Source organism: Zonotrichia leucophrys, chromosome 2, assembly GCF_028769735.1.
Source record: "Zonotrichia leucophrys gambelii isolate GWCS_2022_RI chromosome 2, RI_Zleu_2.0, whole genome shotgun sequence".
In the NCBI taxonomy this organism is placed as follows: domain Eukaryota; kingdom Metazoa; phylum Chordata; class Aves; order Passeriformes; family Passerellidae; genus Zonotrichia; species Zonotrichia leucophrys.
The window spans coordinates 111,156,008-111,178,538 of NC_088171.1; the positions used below are offsets into that span (position 1 = coordinate 111,156,008).

At 39.4% G+C, this 22,531-nt stretch overlaps 1 protein-coding gene across 1 annotated transcript in view; it reads right to left on the reverse strand.

Annotated features, from left to right (window-relative positions):
• The window catches only part of LOC135444418 (ethanolaminephosphotransferase 1-like), a 56,595-nt gene that overhangs the window by 25,577 nt on the left and 8,487 nt on the right, over window positions 1-22,531 (reverse strand). Inside the window, exons 2-5 of the mRNA XM_064706064.1 lie at window positions 18,229-18,297; window positions 13,374-13,482; window positions 11,216-11,290; window positions 4,256-4,524 (exon numbers count right to left, since the gene is read on the reverse strand). Coding sequence (XP_064562134.1) covers window positions 4,256-4,524; window positions 11,216-11,290; window positions 13,374-13,482; window positions 18,229-18,297 — 522 coding nt within the window. The remainder of the gene's footprint in view (window positions 1-4,255; window positions 4,525-11,215; window positions 11,291-13,373; window positions 13,483-18,228; window positions 18,298-22,531) is intronic.

Sequence of the window (22,531 nt, forward strand, 5' to 3'; positions counted from 1 at the left end):
GTGCACAGCAGGTTCTTCTGTTCAGATTTCCCATGGGTACACCATGGGGCTTCCCTCAGGTAACTGAGTACTGAGATCAGTTTCCAGCCCTGTCTGGAGGCAGCTTGAAGCAAACACCATGGTCTGGCCAGCACTGCTTCCTCACTGCTGTCACTTCTCTTAATTCAACAATTCCACTGTGCTCCAACTTTGGAATTAAGTAATAATACTTTTTCTTCACAAGAAAGGCTCTGCTTTCCACAGACACTTCAAATTAGAAAAGCTCTGAAAGTGAATATCCTTTCAACTGAAATTAAATTGTGAATCCTGTTAATGTGACCAAAGAATAACATATTTGCACCTTTATTTTGCTTTTTAATAGAAAAGGGGTTTTGCCCCTCAGAGGAGGTAGAAATTTTTTCAAGAAGTGATTTGCACTTGCATTGTTTGGGATTTCTCTGCCAGCCCCTGAAACATTTGCTGCCACAGTATCTCCCTTGAAAAGATCATATGGAACATATTTCAGCACGGGTTTTGTAAATAATCTTGTCAAAAGAAAACCTGGTCTATGGCACCCATGAAAGAAACCTTCCCCAGTTTGACTGAAAGGGAGGAGAAAAGGAAATCCTACAATGTTTCAGTTGCTAGGGGCATCGTGTACTTCCATTTATTCAGAGTTCCAAGGCAGGCAGAGGGTTCTCCCAGAGGCTCTCGGTGGTACTGCCCAAAGCCATCAGGCAGAAGCAGCTGGGAAAGCATCTTAGACTGAACCCCTGGGGCTCAAGGTCCAAGCACCCATCCCTTCAGGCACAACTCTCTCTATCTGTGGGATTTCTGGTCATTCTCTCCTTGCAGGGCAGGGGCTGGGCCACAGACAGCTGCCTGCTGCCTTTGGGATTTTGCTGCTTGAGCTTCTTCTGAGCCTGCTCCTCTTGGCTGGGGAGAGGGAGAGGAAGGAGAGTGGAATTGTCTGGGTCACTGCAGCTCTCACACAGCTCTTCACTTTAAAAGTCTTAATTAAGAATATAAAGGGTATCTCCTGTTACACATAAGGCAGCACCAATGGAGCAGAGGTATCATTAGATCATATTAAGGAAAAATTTGTTCCCCTGCTATGAACTCAACTGCAGTGGCTTATGAAAAGCAACAGCAGGATTAGGCAACTATTTCATTAGGGTAATATTAAATTCTCCAGAAAGAAAACAGATCTTTTTTTAAAACAAAACAAGACGATGTCTGTGAAAATTAACATATGGCAAGAAACCAGAAATGTTAATTTCTCAGGAAAGCTTTGTCTTTTTTTTTTCCTCCAAGAAACTTAATTTGCAGATATTAGCTTTCTTTGGTTTGTCTTGTGACAAAAATAAAAGTCTTCATTTCCACAAGATGTATCCGAGGGAATTTCTCATCGATCATAGCAGAGATTAATTTTTTTGCTTTTTCCTCAGACTTTTGGGGTTTCCAATAGGTGTGCTTACTCAAAAGTGTATAAAAATTGTCTAGATGCTATGATACAGAAGCTGCTTTCCCTGCACCTTTTTCTGCTGCTCAGGAATCAGCACAGGATAGATCCTTGTGCAGGAGGGAGGAGAGACAGGAATAGCTTTCCCCGCTGCATTTGCCGCCACCTTGTTTCTGGATCCACAAACATAATGGTCCTCTGACCAAGCATCTCTCAGACACATTACAGCCATTTTTCAAGTTTACAAACCACAGCTTCCTGCAAATGATTGTCTGCTGTAATCAAAGCTAATTGGAGTGCCAATTACAGCCCAGCTAGCTTAATTGGGTTACCAGTTCTGATGAGTCATCAAGTCCCAGGAAAACGTGATGTGCATAATTCCCACAGATTTCCCTGTCTATAAGAAGGTATTTTTCACGAGGAACAGCAGCTCTTTCTCCAGCACAGCTGAGGCAGAGCCCGGGAGAGGGGTGAGTTTGTGTGCAGCAGAGCTGACTCAGCAGCAGGGTCCTGGGAGCCTCATGCCAGATAACAGCTCATTAAGGTCATCAGTCCTCTGTCTGCACGCTGACAGTAACTACAGTAACTACTGGTTTTCTTGAGCTCCTGACTGCCAACAAGTTTAAAAGCAAAAGCAGGGGACCAGACCACCCGAGTGTCCGACATGCCAGTGCAACAGCATTAAGTTGTAGGTGAAATTACTGAAGACAGGACAGAGAGGCACATTCCTGCAGCAATCCAATTCCTGCAGGAATGCCGTGGAGGAAATACTTAGCTAAACATTGTGAATCAGTCTGGAAGCAGCTAGTGAGTGCTTTCACACTCTCTGCTTCTAAATGTGACTGTGGGAATACCTGGCAGAGAAGCAGTGGGGAAAAAAACCAGCAAGGGAAACATAACTTTTCTTACTCATCATCAGCCATTTGCTATTGTCCCCAGTATCCTCTAAGTTACTGGAGATGAAGAGCTATCTTTAATAGAACACACATTATATAAATTTGATGAATGAGTTTACAAAACAAGAACAAATATTTAGGGGAATTAAGATCTTTTAAGAGACTAGTCAGTAGAACTGGGAAAAAATATTTTGTACTTTCTGGTGTATATGTAGTGTATTTTGGATTAATGTAAAAATACCACCTAGAGCTGCAAAGCTACATTGCCTTCTCTCAGTTCATAGGCAATCACAACAGCTATTTTTTTACAGATGAGAAAACTGACATACAGAGATTTACATAGTACAGTCTTCTACCAGCTCATGACTGTGCTAAAGAGCATCAAAAATTCCTCATGTTTACAAGCTTATCACTTTGACTGTAACTAAGTCATCACAGAAGGCACTGAAAAGCAAGTGAGCAGGACAGCAGTTCAGCATCAGAGGGGAACAGGAAACAGCACTTGTTAGCACCTTGCATCCCAGTTAATCAAAGCAGTTTACAAACTTTACTGATATTCAGCCTCACCACAAATCTGTCAGGCAGGGAGATATTAAAAACAGGCTACAGGCACAGGTCACTAACAGGCAGTGACAGAGTTATCAGTACTGCTCTGCTAGTTGATACCCATTCCCAGATTTAACCACTAACACAGTTTGGATGCTGCAGTGATCCAGCAGAGCTTTCTGAACTTTCACATGTACAGTGAACATCTGAGGAACCAGTGAAACAGGCTTGAACACAGCTACTCCTCTCCTGCTGGAAGAACTTCAGGGAGAAGCCTTACAGACATGGCTGAAACTTGCAGACCAGCTGGCTGCCTAATGTCTTAGTCCTGAGCCAACTCCTTCTCCCAAAACCTATTTTCTAGGGGACAACACAGATGCACCACAGCTGGACCACCATCTCTGAGTTGTTCTCAAACCACTGGATTCTGATTATGTTTACAGCATTACATCTGCAGCTATTAATTTGAATACTGTATTTCCATTAAAACACATATTTGAGTATTTGTCAAACTTATTTTCAATTATTTGGCTGTACCTTTCATCTCGTGCCTGTAACAGGAAGCTCAGAAGACTGACTGTGCTCTTCAGGCTGCAAACTTTGGCTATCTGAGACAGATAAGCCAGCCCACAGGGGTGCTGGGCCTTTGGAAGTGCACTAAGCTTGTTAATACTGCTACTCATCTGTGCACTGAAGACACCATTCATTCTGGTGCCCTGGGCATGCTTTCTGAAGATGTCCACAGGGCTGAAAACCAGACAAGAACTCAGCTGGTACTGACTGTGGGCCAATAAGTAATTCACCTTACTGAATGTCTATGACTTTTTGACATCCATGATGACTGACTTGGTTTTCAAAGGTAGAACTTACTTGACAACAGTTACCTCTCTCTGCATTTCCATTACCACATTTGTTATAAAATGAAGTAGAATTGAGAAGGTCTGGTAGTATATAACTGTGTAATTACTGTTAACAGATACTACTTGGACTAATTCACATCGTGCCTCACAATCTGGTATTGGGGAGAAAATAGCTTATAGCTTCAGATAGCATAGTAATTTTTGTTAATACCACAAATCAAATGCAGTTAAATGACATTCTCATGGGCACTGTCTGGCTGCTAGGCTTGCTGCAAGCCTTTTTCTCCTGCACAGCAATGAATCACTGATGCTGACAATTTGCTCAAGAGCAGCCCTTTATTGCAAATATAGAAAATATTTCTGAATTATTTCTAGGGTTTTGCAATTTCACATATTTCAATATCTCAGCCAAATATATTCGCCTTGAACTCTATTTTTCTATTGCTTTGATATTATGAAAATAATTACATAGTTAAAAAACCAAAACCAAAACAGGGATGATAAATACTTACCACTTGGCTTATATCATATCCCCAAGGAAGAAAAAGAACTCCTGTGTTATATTTCTCCCAGTGTGAGCACATGAAGTTAAACAAAACAATGCTTAAATATATATACATTGTATATACAGAAACTCCACTCTTCCCATTGTCACGGGAACAGACGGAAAAAAAGGAAAGCACAAAAATGGAGGTAGCCCAGCTATCCAGCCCATGGTCAAATAGTTCTCCCAGGGGAGTGCTGGACTGAGTCCTTCGAGCATGTTTCCCATCTATGGAGTCTAGAAGGATTGAGAAAGGAAGAGAAACAAAGAATTAGAGCACAACAAAAGCAGTAGCTTTCTCCAAAACAATTCACCACTGCCATATATAATGTACAGGAAAATTACACTGATGACAGCACAGTGAAGCACAACAGCCCCCTCAATACCAACAGGTTACAACTGCTCATAAAATAATTGCTCCAGATATCAAGTAATTTTTCTGTCCTTACCTCAGCTCTTAAACTAAATGCCACTTCCTTCATGAGTTTTAGAAAGACACTCATAATTAACTGCCCCCAGTGCTCTTGGAACATTTTTACATCAGTTTCAATTAGTTTCAAGTGCTGAAAAGTGTCCATAGAGCTTTTTGCCCATCCATTGGTGTTGTGGACCCTCTGAGCCTTCAGACCTCTTGTGGGGTGGATTCCTAAGGCATTTTAAGTTCCTTGATGCTCAATACCTTAATGACTAACAGTTACATGGCAGCTTAAAGGAGCAAATTTCACAAAATTTATTTGTATTTGTGCTTACATATATTTTAAAGTGTTTTTCAGTTTTCATACAAGAGTGTTCAAATGGCCAGAAAGGCCAATGGCATCCTGGCCTCCACCAGCAATAGTGTGGCCAGCAGGACCAGGGCAGTGATTGTCCCCCTGTACTTGGCACTGGTGGGGTCACACCTTTAATACTGTGTTCTGTTCTGGGCCCTTCACTACAAGGAGGACATTGAGGCGCTGGGGTGTGTCCAGAGAAGGGCAACAGAGCTGGTGAAGGGTCTGGAGCACAAGTGTGATGAGGAGTGTCTGAGAGAGCTGGGGTGGTTTAGCCTGGAGAAAAGGAGGCTCAGGAGTGACCTTATCACACTCTACAACCACCTGAAAGGAGGTTTTAGTGAGATGGGGGTCAATCTCTTCTCCCAGGTACAAGAAGACACAGTCCCAAGTCACACCAGGGGAGGTTACATTGGACATTAGGAAAAATTTCTACACAAAGATGGTTATGAGGCATTGGAACAGGCTGCTCAGGTAAGTGGCGGAGGTATTTAAAAAGTGTGCAGATGAGGCACTTGGGGACATGGTTTAGTGGTGGACTTGGCATTGCTGGGTTAATGGTTGGATTTGATGACCTTAAAGGTCTTTTCCAACATGCATAATTATATGATTTTAAGAATGCATTACAGTTAAGGTGCTTTATGTGTTGATCACTTTTAGTACTTAAGTGCTTAGAAAATGATCCAGCACTGTACAGGACCTTACTCTGGGGATGTAGTTGGACAATATGGTTTGAGTTGATCTGATAGTTCTCTGCTGTTGAACAGGGTGACCTGCAGCCTGTTCGCCTGGTGGAAAGATAGCAAACATTATGTTTTCTTCTGGGTCACTGAATTGGTACTGTGAATGGTACAAAATGCAAGGAGATGGCGCAAGGGAGAGATGGTGAACACAAGGAGGAGAAAGGTGGTCTAGCAGCTGTAACATTTCTCAGTTGTAATGTCAAACCATATCCTTAGTCTCTTCTCTGAGACTGTGCAGGTGAAAAATAGAACTATTTTCCTCTTGAAGTTACATGTAAACTTGCAGGATGAACCTCTTAGGAAAAAGTACACAGAACAAACCCTACAGATTACTTGATTTTGTCTTGAATCTCAAAATAAAATGGAGATGCTTTTCTATTTGGTATTACTTGGAAGGTGCTATAGCTAACAGTTATTAACTATTGATAGCATTAGTAACCCAAAACTGACGAGGAACACATCTCAGCAGAGTGAGACCAAAGACACCACAGCTGCTGTAGATCATACAGTACTTACTTCTCTGGATTATTTGGCAGTACTGTGAGTTTTGTTTAATGTAAATATACTTCAGGGACCTAAACCAGGAAAAGATGGGATTTCATTTTGTACAGATTTTAGACTATATCTCTATTGTAATATCCAAACAGCTGTGATATATCCTCTGCTCAAACAGAAATCTCTTGAGACAGTTCTCAGAACTCAAAAACTTAAATATCTCATAGAGGATTTCAAATATAGCTTGCCTCCTTCTAGAGACTCATTCTCTCTCTATTAACATTTCCATTGAATTTTCAGCATCTTACTGAAATGTGCAGAAAGAAAACTGTATCAGCTTGAGGTTACTTGAAAGGTGTTGCAATAAAATTAGAAATTCTTCCATCCACTGAACAATATCTCTGAAACCTTACCAGCAAATAAAGATATAAGCAATCCTAAAGAGTTTGTGGTGTTTTATATTCCAAGAATACCTATCCCAAATCAGACAGGATTCAGGTACACAGGTGTTACTATTTAAAAATAAGAATGTTAGAACATTTGTCTGTTTATAAATTTTACATTGTCTTACAAGTATATAGTAGATACTAAAATAGGTACCTCACAGTGAAAAGTGGTTCTCATTTTGCAAGAACTTGGTTTTTCTAAAAAGAAGCTTATAGTACAGTCCTAAAATACAGTACTTCTAATTATAATGGTCATGGAAAAAAATACAGGAAGTATATGACACATACATCAAACCGGATTTTCAGAAATCCTTAACCACATTTTCCATGTAGTTTCATTAGCTTTTTAAAAGACTGAAAATATTTTCTGGCTTAGGTTTCAGTTTGAAATCATTCATGCCAACAATGGTGTGTGTTCATTGGTTAACATACACTGTCTCACACTTCCATTGCTGTAGAATTCTTATATTATGATTTTGTCTCACAAGGATTCATAAATACTCCATTTTATAAAGTTTATATAACTTTTAAAGAGTGGAAGTCAAAGTACCAGCAAAAAGCACTTCATTTCATGGGAAGGAAATGATCCCAAACCTCCTTAAAAAAGCAGGAGGGATGGAGAGCAGCATGTTAGGGAATTTGGAGAGAGTAACTGTGTCATTAAAATAAGCTGAGAAAGATTACAGTTGCATATTTAGTTAGTTATTATGGTTCTTTGCAGTCTGCCAGAGGGAAAACTTTGGCCATGCAAAATTAAATCTCCGACTAAATATTTCATGAAATGGCTTGGACAGCAAACATAAAAATCTACATATATATTAGTTCATTATAGCTTTGACTGTCAACATCATATTCCTTGCCGTCCAAGTATTAGGAACTACAAGCTTCACTGGAAAAAACCAACTACATTAAAAATATCAGAAGCTGAACTTCCCGTGAGCCTTCTGAGGTGCCATACAGTAACAGTTCCAATATGTAATTCCAATTTATGAAGCAATAGTCACTTCATTAAATTCCATACAATGACATAAAAAATGGTTTTCACAAAAGAAACCACTGCTTCTGACTACAGAGAGCTGCTAGAGAAATCTGAGTAGTAGTCACCTTCAAGGGATTGTTGTCCTATTGCTTTTTATGGTACAAATACAAAGAAATTCTGGACAAAAAGATTTTGGCACAATCTCACCAACTGAATAGAAATGCCAAGGTATGTACAATGCAGGGGGAGAGATCTGCTCAAGGGGATACCCCAGGTCAATCAAGATGGCTCTGCATGCATTGGTCTGATTCCAAAAGTGGTCAGCCCCTCTGCACAGCACTGCATGTATAACACACCTGTATATTGCCTGAGCATCCCAAATATGGCACACAAATATATGGCTGCATTGTAATGGCCTTACCAGAAACAGCTCCAAGGAGAGAGGACATTTAGAATCAATAAAGGTTGAAAAAGACCTCCAAGATCATTGAGTTCAATCTCAGACTCATACTGCCATGTCAACTAAATCATAATGCTGAGTGCCACGTCCCGTAGTTTCTTGAACGTTTTCCAGGGATGGCGATTCCACCACCTTCCTGGGCAGCCCATTCCAAGGCTTAACCATCCTTTCAGAGAAAAATTTCTTCCTGATGTCACACAGGAACCTCCCCTGGCACAGCTTGAGGTTATTTGTTTTGTCCTGTTGATTGTTGTCTGGGAGAAGAGACCAATCCCCACCTCGCCACAGCCTCCTTTCAGGTGGTTGCAGAGAGCAATAAGGTCATCCCTGAGCCTCCTTTTCTCCAGACTTAACATCCCCAGCTCCTTCAGCTGCTCCTCATAAGATTTGTGCTCCAGACTCTTCCCCAGCTCTGTTGCCCTTCTCTGGACACATTCCAGCACCTCAATGTCCTTCTTGTAGTAAGGGGCCCAGAACAGAACACAGGATTCAAAGTGAGGCCTCACCAGGGCTGAGCACAGAGGGATGATCACTGCCCTGATCCTGCTGGCCACATGACTTCTGGTGGAGGCCAGGATGCCACTGGTGTTTTTGGCCACCTGGGTACACTGGCTCAGTGTTAGCCAACCACCACCCCTACTTTTTCCATTGGGTCACTTTCCAGCCACTCTTCCCCCAGCCTGTGGCACTGCCTGGGGTTGTTGTGACCCAGGTGCAGGACCCAGCACCCAGCCTTGTTGAACCTCACACTCACACCATTGGCTCAGCCCATTGATCCAGCCTGTCCAGATCCCCATGCTGAGCCTCCCTGCCCTCCAGCAGAACAACACTCCTACCCAACTTGCTGTCATCTGCAAACGCACTGAGGGAGCACTCAATCCCCTTGTCCAAATGCTTTATAAAGATATTAAACAGGTTTGATCTCCTGGCTGTCCTGCATGTGCTGCATAACAACACTAAAGATGATCTGTTCCATAACCTTCCCAGACACTGAAGTCAGGCTGACAGGCCTGTAGTTCCCCAGATCCTCCTTCCAACCCTTCTTGCAGGTGGGCATCACACTGGCCAGTCTCCAGTTCTCTGGTTGACCAGGACTGGTGACAAATGCTGGAGAGTGGCCTGGCTCTTCCACCAGCTCCCTCAGTACCTGGTGTGGATCCCACCTGGCCCCACAGACTGGTGAGTGTCAGCTGGCACAGCAGGGCACTGTCTGTCCCTCCTGGATCACAGCAGGGCATTGTCTGTCTCTCCTGGATCCCAGCAGGGCACTGTCTGTCCCTCCTGGATCACAGCAGGGCACTGTCTATCCCTCCTGGATCCCAGCAGGGCACTGTTCTGCTCCCTGTCTCTCCCTACCAGCTCAGGCCACTTGCCTGGAGGGTGTTGGGTCTTTCTGCTGAAGACTGAGGCAAAGAAGGCATTGAGTACCTCAGCCTTTTCCTCATCTTTGGTTACAATGTTCCCCTTTGCACCCAATAAAGGATGGAGATTTTCCTTGGCCCTGTTTTTGTTGTTAATGGATTTATAAAAACACTTTGTATTATGTTTCAGAGTGGTGACAACATGGAGTTCAAGCTAAGCTTTCACCAATCCAGTTTTCTCTGTACAAGACCTGATGACATCCTTGTACTCTTCTTGATTGTCTGCCCCTATTTCCCAAGGTCATAAACTCATTTTTTTTTCTCTCCAAGTCCAGTGAAAACTCCCTGTTCAGCCAGGCCAGTCTTCCCTGATGGCTCATCCTTGGGCACCTAGGGATAGCCTGCTCCTGTGCCTATAAGATTTCCTTCTTTAAATGTGTCCAGCCTTCCTGGGCCCTTATTACACAGAACTGTGCAGTCCTTTAAATATACTACCTTTAGTCTCCCCCAAAAATAACTGCTGCACCATGGTGTGGAAAGTCTAGTTTGGAACGAGACACCTTTGGAAGAGAAAACAAAAAAGCCACACAAATGTGGATCTCACTTCCAGGTCAGCAAAATTTCAGGTCTGTCTTCACACCACTGCACAGCAAGGTGCAGTCTACCTAAAAATACACTCAGGGCACAGAATGAAGTAGTAAAAATAGAATCTGAAACTGAGATGTAGGTGTTATGGGAGAAAAACAGCAAGAGGAAAGAAAAAAATATATACTTATTTCTATAAGAAGCTCAGGCCTGTCATCACATCTGTCATCACCACCTCTCCTGACACAGTCCTTAAGCACTGAAGTTCATAACAATTTCCTTTTTTCTGCTTTGTCCTTTATTTTCCCTATTTCTTTGAAAGCACCCTCTGCTTATTCTGATGTGTGAACTTCTCGGAATGTCATCATTATGGGACAAAGATTTTTATGAAACCAAACAGCAGTGACTCTCCTATAAAGAAGGCTGAGAGAGTTGGGGTTGTTCACCCTGGAGAGGAGAAAGCTCCAGGGAGTGCTTAGAGCAGCTTTCCAGTACCTAAAGGGGTCACAAGAGAGCTGGAGAGGGACTTTTGTCAAGGGCATGTAGGGATAGGACAAGGGCGAATGGGTTCACTGAAAGAAGGTAGGTTTAGATTTTAGGTACTAGCAATCAAATCTTTACTGTGAGGAGGGTGAGGCACTGGATTTGGTTGCCTGGAGAAGCTGGGATTGTTCCATCCCTGGAAGTGTTCAAGGCCAGATTGCATGGGGCTCTGGGCAACCTGATCTAGTGGAAGGTGTCCCTGCCCATGGCAGGGGGATTGGAACCAGACTGCTGCTGTATAATGATTTCCATTTTTCCTCTAAAATAATTTGAACATTCAAGAGGGATAAGAGTTACTGTAATAGAGCCTCTAATTAATTACTTAACATGCTGGTTTGGGTTTAAGTCCAATAAACATTTTTATTTTGTGTTGTGGTTTGAGGTTTTTTAGTTTGTTTGGGTTTTTTTTTAATCTAAGAGAACTGTTTTGGAAAGAGGTCAGTAATTTATCCACAATGCCTCTTTATCTCAGAATCGTCACTAGTGAATTTGAAGACAAAATTATGTGAAAATGTCAGACATGCAAATTATTTCACTGTACATTACCTAAAGCATAAGCACAAAAGGTGGTAAAAGCACTGAACAGCCACACCCAGGTGGGAACAAGTCCAGGACTGGTACCTGAAAAAAATAGGGTAGAGAGTCAGGGTAACAGGGGTTAACATCAAAGAAATCCAGCAAGATATGCACACAGATACAAACTAGCTGCCACTGATTAACACACTGCATCAAACAGATGGAAATATTTGAGTCTGACCTTCAGGCACTGGTGAGCTCCATCAAAGAAGCACTGAGCAGGCTTGAATGTGTTTCCACCGTAAAGGACAAAAGGTAATAGAGAGGATTTTTGGTCCTGAAATGACTCTAGTCATTGCACAAAACAATGATAGCAACTAGATAAAAATAGTCACAGGTCATGGGAAAACCATCCATTGAAAAATTAGTAATGTTCATGTAATATATAGGAAAAAAATAAGTTTTCAAGCATTATTATCAGTACCAGTCTGGGGTTTGTGTAGCACTATTACCACACAGACCAGAACAGGAAGTTTTTGTCCTTAGGTTAGCAGAAACACTAGCACCCCTGTTGTTTTTTCCATGAGAAAAAGGAAAAGATAGTTGAATTGGACAGAGCCCAGAGTTCTGTTCTTGCTCTGCTGACAGCATTAATCCAAGGTTATCATTGCTCCTCTAAAGAAATCAATCCTTTTTCCAGAGACTTCTATTTAACTTAAACATCACCCAATACAACATCAACACTAATCAACTGTAAATGCAAAGTCCTCTCAGGTTTCTGCCTTTTGGCACCAAACACAGGGAATTCCTGCATACAGAGGTGTGTCCTTGCCTGGATGATGCCAGGAGATGCCAGCACTTAAAGCAGTGCCCTGACTACCTTTCTCTCAGTGCCTCATCTTGCCATTCTGAAAGCAAAGATGACAATTCCTGACTCTTAGCTGCAAATCTGCAAACTGTACCATGAAAACCAACTGTGCAGGAAATTAAAATTTTTATTTCTGATCCTAGGTATAGGATTGATATATGATACTCCAAAGGCCCTTTAGGTTGCGTGGAAGTTTTCCATCAACTGAGAAATGATGGGGACTGTTCCCATGTAGACTCAGGAAGAGCTTGCAAACTACACATACAGGTCTCAACTCTAAGAGACTTAATTACCATTTCAAATGTCTTCAAATTCCATGTATATCTACTGAGAATGTGCCAAGATAAGATCATCTCATTAAAAAGATCTGTTCTGGATGTTCTTTTATTACAGGGCTGAGTAAATATCACCTGCATTGATAAAAAAGCACCAGGTGTGCAAGAACGAGGTCAGAAAACTGTATAACAAGCTGGTCCTGAAAATGTAACTTTTGAACCAAAACTGCTAACAAGCATCCCTGCCTCTAGAATTGTTATGATAAATGTACAACAACTACACCAAAGTCTACCTCCTGAAGCTAATCATAGGCATAACAAAATGAAGGCAGCTAAATGTAGTTGTTTCAGGAAATAAAAGTGCTATCTTCACTGAATTGTCTAGTTTAAAGAAAATCTAACTCTTTTATCTATATCTATTTTACATATTAATCACATAGAAGATTCCTACTACCTTCTGTGGGCTCCAAGAGCTGGTCTGAGAAGCCCAAACCAAACATGCCCCACACTCAGGAGCAATCAGATGCAAAACAATTCTGACTTGGTCTTCAATGAGGAGCAAACATGGACTTGGACTTAAAAGTCATAATTTGAAGAGACATTTATTTAGAAACTATGTTTTTGTCTAGAAGCAGTCTTGAATAGGGGGTGTGAATATGTGGAGAAATGAAAGGGAAGTTAACTCTTTCAGGCATTAGTTTAAGTATTAGGAAATGTGAAATCAATGAAAATGTTATGAAGAATATTCAAGTGGATATTGGCTGCATATTGAAACCCTGGAATAAACTTTAAATATAATGAGATCTTACCAGAGACTTCAAGCAGCATATGCTGAAACCCATTTTAGGGATAAAATTAAATTAGATTTTTCAATAAAATGATCTAAATTTATAATGCTATGTGTGAGGTGGATTCTCCTATCTGCACCTATAGAAGCCTTACTAGGGGAATAAGTAGAAGATTTAAGTGTCTGATACCTCCCTGTAACAGTCAGAATTATAAGCAGTTCAATAATTCTGAAAAATTACAACATGAACATATTTACCTGAGGCAGTGTAGTCCCAGTCATAAAAAGATATTAGAAAATAATTAAATAAAATCATGACAAATCCAGAGAATGTTAACAGGTTGGGAGCAATCCACAAAGGCACTATCTGTTAAAAAATGAAAGGAAAAAAATTAGAAAAAATATATTTCAACTTGTACATCTTATTTTAATAAAATACTTTCTATCAGGAAAGAAGCTTTTATATGACATCAGCAATATTCAGATTTGTATATATTTCCCCACTTTCAAATCAAAACACAGTTTTAATTTCTGAAATTTATTTTCAAATACAATCCTTTTGCCTGATTTCTGTGACTGCAGTAAGAATGATATTTTCAAAACATTGTACTCCTTTTAAAATTAAGGGAGTTGTACATTATCCTCATTCACCGAGCTCCCAAGGAAAGCCTTCTGTGATCAGCTGTATCAGAACTGAAAGAAGGCTGCAGCACCCCAGTGTGGTAATTCAGCATCCACGTAGCAGGTTTTTTTAAGCATTGTATTCCCACACTATAACAAGGAAAGCTCTTCTTCCAAACTATGTGAATAATTTCTTACTCCAAACATCAACTAAATCAGACCCTGAGTGCATTACACTTTTAGATTCAGCAATCTCCCCATTACAAGCATCTCCCTGCTCTCTAGATAGTAACTTTCTGACAGGGTCTCCCTCTTCATTCATCAATTACTAACACTCCATTAATTCACTTTACTTTGGAGGGTGCTAAAAAGGACTCCCTGCCTTCACCTAAACCTTTTTGTCCCAGTAATCATTCTCAGGCATTTGTTGCCTGTGGCTTTAAGGTGCTCCTTACACTGCAAAAGGAATCCCTTTTGAAAATACTCTTCCCAAGTAACACAGTTTCTCCAGAATATTTTTTGAAATAGCCTACACAGCTTTCTACATGATTTTTAGACAGAACATATTTGCAGAAATACTAAGTATCAACCATTACCATCACTCAAACACATTATCAATATGTATAAAACATAAAAATCCTGGAGGCTTATAATTAAATTATTTGGAGTGCCTAAGTATTCAGAATGTTCATAAAGGACATCAACACTATAAAATAGCAGAAGAAAATATTAAAGAAAATCAAATCGAATAATTCCTGATACTAACAGGAACAGTACATTTGAATATACTATAGTATATTTACAATATACTATAGTATATTGTGTACTCTAACTATACTAATAACAGTTTTGTAATCAAATGGTTTGTTAATATCTCTGGACCAACTAGATGAACAGACAGATGAATACATATTAATATATTCTATCCAACTACTACATTTACTTAAATTTACTTTTAAAATCTGAATGCTTTGACTGATTAACTGTCCTGACTAGATTATCTTGTTGAACTATAGAGTAATTTGTAATATTCAGGAGAAACTGTTGATATACAGAATAAGTGTACACTTCCAAAAACCAGGTTAGAGTTCCTGAACACTTTTCCATCAAGTTTCTTAGACATTTTCTGTAATAACGTTGGGAAAACTATTATATCTGATATTTGCTTTCCGTATCAGCAGGACTTTATCAGTAATTTCAAAACAGAAATCATGTCAGCTCTCATGGTATTTAAAATACACCATGCAACGCATAGAGCAACAATTTTTAAAATGTAACATATCTATCATTCTCAGTGTTCAAAAGGGCAAATCTAAACCTCTAGGAAAAGGGACAGCAAATGTCCCCTGAAATTCACTTTGGAGAGCTTCTAAGGAGGAACCATTCACTGCATGGTCTCCCTTTCTTACACTGACTGCATGCTCAGCATGCAGCAACAGCTGCGCATCTCCAGCTTTGCTACCTGAGGATGCAGAAGATGAATCTCCTGCTGGGATGTATCTGTATCTCTGACCTTCCATGAAATAAGAAGCACAGACACTGAAAAAAAATCTAGATTTGTCTCTTTTAATCTAAATCACAAATCAAAAGAGTGCTTTAAGACACTATGGATGAAATGTTTACATGGATCTACATGCATAAACTGACTGCTTTTTCCTGGATGATTCATAAGGATTGTTGGCAAACAAATCAAGTGGGGCAACACAAATGTCTGCTTTCTAATTAGGCTCATCATTCCAAATAGTCACAATGTCATGTTTAAGTTATTACAGGAAATAATTCATGCTTCCATGGGGTGAACATGAAGAAGTTATTTTAAACCACTTTCTTGCTAACTGTGTAATTTAAGAAGGAAACTTTTAAAGGTTTTTCAACTTGCTATAGTTGCAATCCCTTTGTCTAATAGACACATCATGAAAAACAGTTGCAGGAGTTCTGTCCTCAGGAAAACAGACTCTCCTGCAGCTAAACCCTTAAGCATGTTCTTTTGATCCTTACTGAACCTAATCTGTCTAGGTATTTGGAAAGTATTCCAGTTGCAAAATCCCTTTTGTTATATTTAATACTCCTTATCTTTTTAGTTGGCATTACACTACCATCACCCGATTTCATAATTAGAAAATCACAGGGTGTTCAAGATTAACTTCTTACACACCTTGGAAAAATAGAGCCTGAATTTATTAGTATGCTATAGAAGCATGAGCTGCAATCTTTATTGTCTAACTAACAGCCAGTAGAGGTCTAATACATCAATGTGCTACATGATTAATACAACTGGAGGTGCCATGGGGCAAATCACATCTGCTCTCTGGCAAAACCCTTGTGTGCTTAACCTTTTAAAAAACTCTTAGTTCCATGAAGTATTAGCTGATTTCTGTTTCTCTGGGTCTAGCCATTCATTCTAAAAGCCTTAATACTAACAGCAAATGCTTTAATACAGCAATTATTTGGATAATAAATGGTAAAGTACACATTTATATAAAGCTCTGGTGAAACTTCACTAGGCCACTTGAGACCACTAAAATGCTGCTCTTGCCCAATTCTGCTGATAAAATCAAAGTTCATAAAGGCAACAGAGGGGAGTTTAATTGATTTCAATGATACTGGCATACACTTGTGTATTCCAGTGGGATTTCCTCCTTTTCCCCTCATTGTCCTGCATCCTCACCAGAGATAAATGAGTTGGGTTATAACAATATGTTTTCAGCTCCCAAATTCACATATTTTTAATGTCAAGCTCTTCTTAATTTCTTATAACACAGGAAGTACATTTTACAATGAATATGCTAATGACTTATAACATAGGAAACACATTTTCCAATGAATTCTGGTTGTGGAATACAGAGAAACTTGTGTTGCCATTAGGATTAAACAGGCATATGAAAGACAAGACCAGAATCTCAAGCCATTGTTTTCATGAGTTGGTTTTTCTTTTTACTTGGCTCAGTGAATTTAAAATTGCTTTTTTTAAACTCCTCTAAATCTAGTAAAAATAGTCCACATGGAATTTTTATTGTCACCAGTTTAGAAACTAAAAAAATAATTAATTCATATCTGAGAATGGATGTAATAGGATGTCTAAAGTGAGTGAAGGAACTTCTCCCAGTCATCAAGATGCACACTTGTACTGCCCAATTTTGAATGAACATAGTAGATATAAAACAGTCTTTTAAAATTCTTTGAAAATCATCCCAATTTCCTTACTGCAATGCACTGTTCAGGAACAAAACCATTATAGCAACTTGCATTCCTACTGATATTTCACAAACAATTATAGTGTGGCTAGGCTATATGGGAACATTCAATAATGCTGTTCTTCTTCTGGTAAAATGCTGCAAGTATTAGGATAAATTATCTGCAAAGGAAGATTTGCATAGACAACACTCCCCCTTCAGTCTGACAGCAGATGAATACTCACCCATCTCCTAAACCAAAGGGCAAGTGCGCAGTAATGCCTCTACTCATCTCCCATGCCAGAGTGCTGTAGGGACATTTTGCTTCATTGTTTTCCTCAGTATTATAATGGGAGTAAAACAAAGTCTATGAATTGAATTACTGAGGTCAGTGTCACATCTTTGAATTTCTTTTTTCTCATCCCATGTTCAAGTTGTATTTTAATTCTTCAGCTGTGTCATATGAACACTTTCCATGAAATTACTTTTGGCTATGAATTAGGAATTATGATTTTCCTGCCGTATCAAGAATAATCAACACCTGAATTACAGAATCCAAAGATGGCAGATCCAACAACACTCTGACCACATACATCCTTTTTTTGTTTGTACAAACAATTATTTTCAAGTCCAGTCTAAACATTTCCTGTAATGAGGCCGATGCAGAAGTCAGTGCTTCCTTGGAGATCAATAAAGTTCATATTTATTTGAGATACAGCTTGCTTTTCTTTTTTTTTTTTTTTCTTTTTGCCAACAACAGCATAACTGGCTGTGAGTGGTTTATTTTTAAAAACTGCAGATTGCAATGCATTCAAGAGATGGCATCTTCCAATCGTTATGGTGATCATGGTAACCACTCTCATTTTCAGCTTCTGCGAGGAACGCCCGGCTGTCTCAAGCAAGTCCCCTCGGGAGAAAATAAGACAGTGCTTGCATAAAATCATATGCACAGCACAGAGAGAGAGCCATGCTGTTGTTAGGCAGCATATGCTACACAAAAATAATCTGTACTAAGTAAAACCATCCATGTCTGCAAAGCTGTTTAATGAAAGATGTAATAATGAAAGATGCAAAAAAGAAATGGATGCCTTTTCTACAGCAATCAGAAAAAAACAAAACAAGCCCTTTCTTTCTAAAAAAAAAGATCTCAAAACAACACACTCACCTTAAACACAGCTAAATATCCTGCAACATTTTTCTTTTATCAGATGTCTTCATTTCAGCTTTATTGATTAATATGTATTTTTAAATGAAAGTACACACTATATTTAAAACAGATTCTTACATTAACATGTGTTTTTATTAAGTGAAATTCTTACCTTAATAATTTTATTCCAGATGGGCTGCATAATATACACAGATAAAGGATTTGTATCCACAGCACTGTACTGTGAGGAAAAAGCAAGCATGTTAAACAAAGCACTGAACAATGGCTATTTTTACATGTCCTTCAGCATCTAAGAGCACTCAGTGAGACTGGTGTAAATTTATTTTTTTCTGATTTGTACAGGCTTTATTTAATTTAAAAGCACTGGACTGGTTTACAATTACCATGTTAGCAACTCTATGTATTAAATTCAAAGGTTTAGGCTTATGAAATGGCAAACATCTCTGCAGTGACATTTTACTTTTAAATTCTTATTAATTTTACAACCCAATAAAATTCTGCATTTCTACTGTATTTTGAATTTAACACCTTTATTTCCACTACCAGTAATGCACAGTCTGAGCACCAGTTCATTGCTAGTATTTAGGATAGATAGTGAACGTGAATGTGTCTGTAGGTGGAATATTATCTTGCAGAGATACACAGCTTTTGTCATAGTAACACAGTTGCATTTGCGCTATGCTAATTAATGTAAGGCAATGCTACTGTAAAAATGAGCTCTAAAATAGCACAGTTCATTACCACAACAACATTTCTCTATTGGACAGACTTGAAAACACATGTGTTTTATGAATTCCAGTAAGTACATATCTATATCTTTTGTAAACAAAATACTTCAGAAATCCAAGGCCACCTGAATTGCTCTTGTCTCCTTTTTCCTCAGAGGACAGTACCAAGTTTTATCCTGCCTTGAGACTGCAGAACACAGAATAATCTTAGGAAGAACAATCTAACTGATAATACCACTGAAAACCATGTACTTGGAGCTCTGGCAGGTAGACACTGGAAGAAGTTATCCATCATTGGGGTGGTACACGTAATTATTTCAGAAATTCTTGGACTTTGAAAGTGCATATATGGCTTAACATTGCTAGGATGATGCATATGACTCACAAAGATTCAGATATTTCTATATATAGCACTGTCCAAACATTGTGTGCAGAAAATGGGAGTAAGATGGGATGTGCTAGACCACAGTTTGACAATGCTGCTCACTTGCAGAAGAGCTGATGACAAAGAGTCTCCTTTCACATAACTTCAGCTAACAGTTAATTGTCTCTCCATACATATAGTTAATTTATGGGCCTCTGTGAGCCAAGTACTCTTTGGAGGAGACTGCACTCTGGAAGTACCTGTTCCAAGTCATTAATTATCAAAGGAATTTGGGCACTTGTCTTAAACTCATGCACCTACATATGAAATGCTTAGGAACTCTTCCATACATTTCCTTTTTCTATCTGAATACAAAGCATATGTCTTAATTACCTTCTGAACAAAACAAAGCATTCACATAGTAATTTTGTGTGTTCAAGTTTAAATCACAGATCACAAACCTAGCATCTAATAAAATTATTATAACACAGCTATTCCCTGTAAATGCACACTGACAAATATCCAAAAAATCACCTAGCAGTAACTGGTCAGACCAGACTGCCTAAATTTCCAAAGGGAATAAAATTTTCAGTTCAATGAAGTGTACATCACTGATTTTAATTTTTTCTAAAAATGCTCTATGGGCGTTGCTTATGTTTAGGCCAAAATTACCAATAACACCAAGCCATATAATACCTATGCCAACAGACCAGTCAGCTACTACTTAATTCACATGAGAACTACAGAAATCCTCTGAAAATGAAGAAAATTCAAAGTATCCATAAGCACTTTTGAGGTTTCAGGAATCAGGAGTCTGCTCAAAGTTTCACTGTGGCTACTGCCTATTTCCTTACCCCATCTGGTATTCAAAGACTATGTGAAATATGGGACAATTTGCTGACCAGCAAATTCAATGAATTCAGCCATACCTGGATAAGAATGTGCAAAGGTCAAAATAAGGGAATTTTACCCTTGCTTCTACTTTGGCATTCTCTTTCTCCTTTCTCCCCCAAGTCAAAGGCACACATAAAATCAGAAAATGCTAGATAAACAACAACAGTAAAATGAGGCTTTCTATCCAAAATATTCACTGGCTGTTCAGAAATACTGCTTGCTCTTAGAAGAAAAAAAAAAAAAAGGAAAATCAGTCTCATTTCTTTGAAATGGTTTTCTTATAGAGAAAATATAAGAGACTATATAGATATTATATAATTTTGTATTTTCTTTACTGGAAAATGTAAGAGATTAGGCAGCTTTCCAACATATCTCTACATAACAGACACAAACAAGAGACACAGTCAGCTTTTTGTTTGCCTCAGAATTTCCAAAGTGAAGCACCAAAATCAAAACAGACCTTATTGGAAAAAGAAAAGAAAAAGGAGAATTACAGCCAGCTTTTGTCACCTAAAGACATTTCAAGACGCACCACACTTCATCCTGTTAATTCCTGTGTCTGTGGCTGAACTGTTGGTCCTCTGGGTGGGGAAGGAACATTCAGCAGATGTGCAGAAGAATGGAAATTTGCACTTCCCTCCACAATAATTTGTTTTAGCCAGACCAAAGGAAACACCCATGGAAAAATAGTTTTCAGTCACGGCAAAAAATAAAACTTGACAAATAAAGTCTGCTATACCATTTAATACCCTGCTTTGTTCTGCTCCCAAGAAGCCACTAACCTCAAGGCCATGAAATCCTCAGGAGTTTAATGTTCATGGCTGCTCAGAAAAGCAAAGTACCAAGTAACATGCTCATATTATGACCAATGAACATGAATGCAAGAGTCCATTGAACCTGATGGAAAAAAAGCCTGAAAAACTGCCATTTGTTATTGTGCAATTCTGTCATTTTCAGGGCACTTATACTAAAAGACAAAAGTGGAGAGGATAAGCCTGCTGGAGGTTTTTAAGTGCAAGGCTTATACAAGTACTAAGCACTTCCCTTCAAACAGTTTCTGCCCTGGAAAGGGGATTGGTTGTCCTTATACAAAGAAGAAGGGCTTGGAATAATCAGAAAGCTTCTCTCAATTATTTTTAAAAGAAGTTGTAACAGTTGGGAGAGAACAGCAGTAGTAAGGGAATAGGAAAAATGGCATTGACTTCATCGTACTCCCAAATTTAAAAATGCTTCTTCTGGTTTTATTTAATAGCTGATATCTCCTTGAAGTCATCTGCTTTCTCTCTCAGTGATAATGGCTTCTAGAAGAGCTAGAAATGAGAATACAGACACCAGACACATGCACACATACATGGTGACTCAGGCAGCACACATGAAATGTGCTTTTACTTTGTGTGCCTGCATCTTAATTTCCATCCAGGGGATCCAGCACAGCGCAAAGTTTCTGCTGGTCACCTGTGTTAAAGGGGAAAGGAAACAAAATTAAGGGGGGGGGGTGGGAAGGGATAAGCAATTAAGAAAAGTTACAGGAAAACAGAAGAAAGAAAAATGAGCAAAAGCAAAGGTTTGGCTACACAGTAGAAAGACAACTGTTCTGCAGTGACAGAGCAGAGCCAAACACCGAGGGGCAAAAGCACTCACAGTGTTTAAGGTCTGCTCTGCTAAATACAAGACAAATGGTACCTTCTGGCTCACATCCACACAGCTTAGAAATACTTCCCATTATTGCAAACTGGTCACATCAGCACGGCACAGCATCTGCTGGAGGGGTGTTGGGCCTCATCATCTGGCCCCACACACCCAACACATCATTAGCATTCAATATGTTTAAGTTCAAAGCATCTGAAACAATCTGGAGACTACACTGTAACCCAGCAATATGGCACTTTCAGAGCATGAAAGTGAGCCCTGTCGGCTGTGCATGTTCAAAAACCAAATGTCCATGGTGGAAGAGCTGAAGGATGGTGAAACCAAAAAATTATGTGTACTACCTCCAGAACAGACTATTTCCAACCAAAAGCCTAGCTATTGCCTTGGAGAGACTTTAGAGAAATAAACAAACAAAACCCAAACAGGGAGTCAGCTAACCATTAGTGAGAGCAGACACTGGATCTTCACTGGACTCCCCAGCACTTTCCAGCTTTGCACTGTGGAGGCATCACAAGAATAAAATTTTGGAATGCCTATGATTTAGAGAAAAATATAAAGCATGCCTACATACACTTCAGAGGCAGGAGAGAAAGCAAGCTGCAAGAAATGCAGTTGCATAACTACATTACATCATTATTTCAACTTCAGCTGCTCTTTATACTAACAGACTATTCCTTTCCTGGACTTAAATCATCTTGTCCCAGGTATTGTGCCACTCAGGCATTTACATTCAGAACACCAGTGTTTTGTAAATGACAGACAGAAGGATGGGAGGCATGACAATGGACTCTTTTTTGCACAAGGTAAGGGGTTTTTGT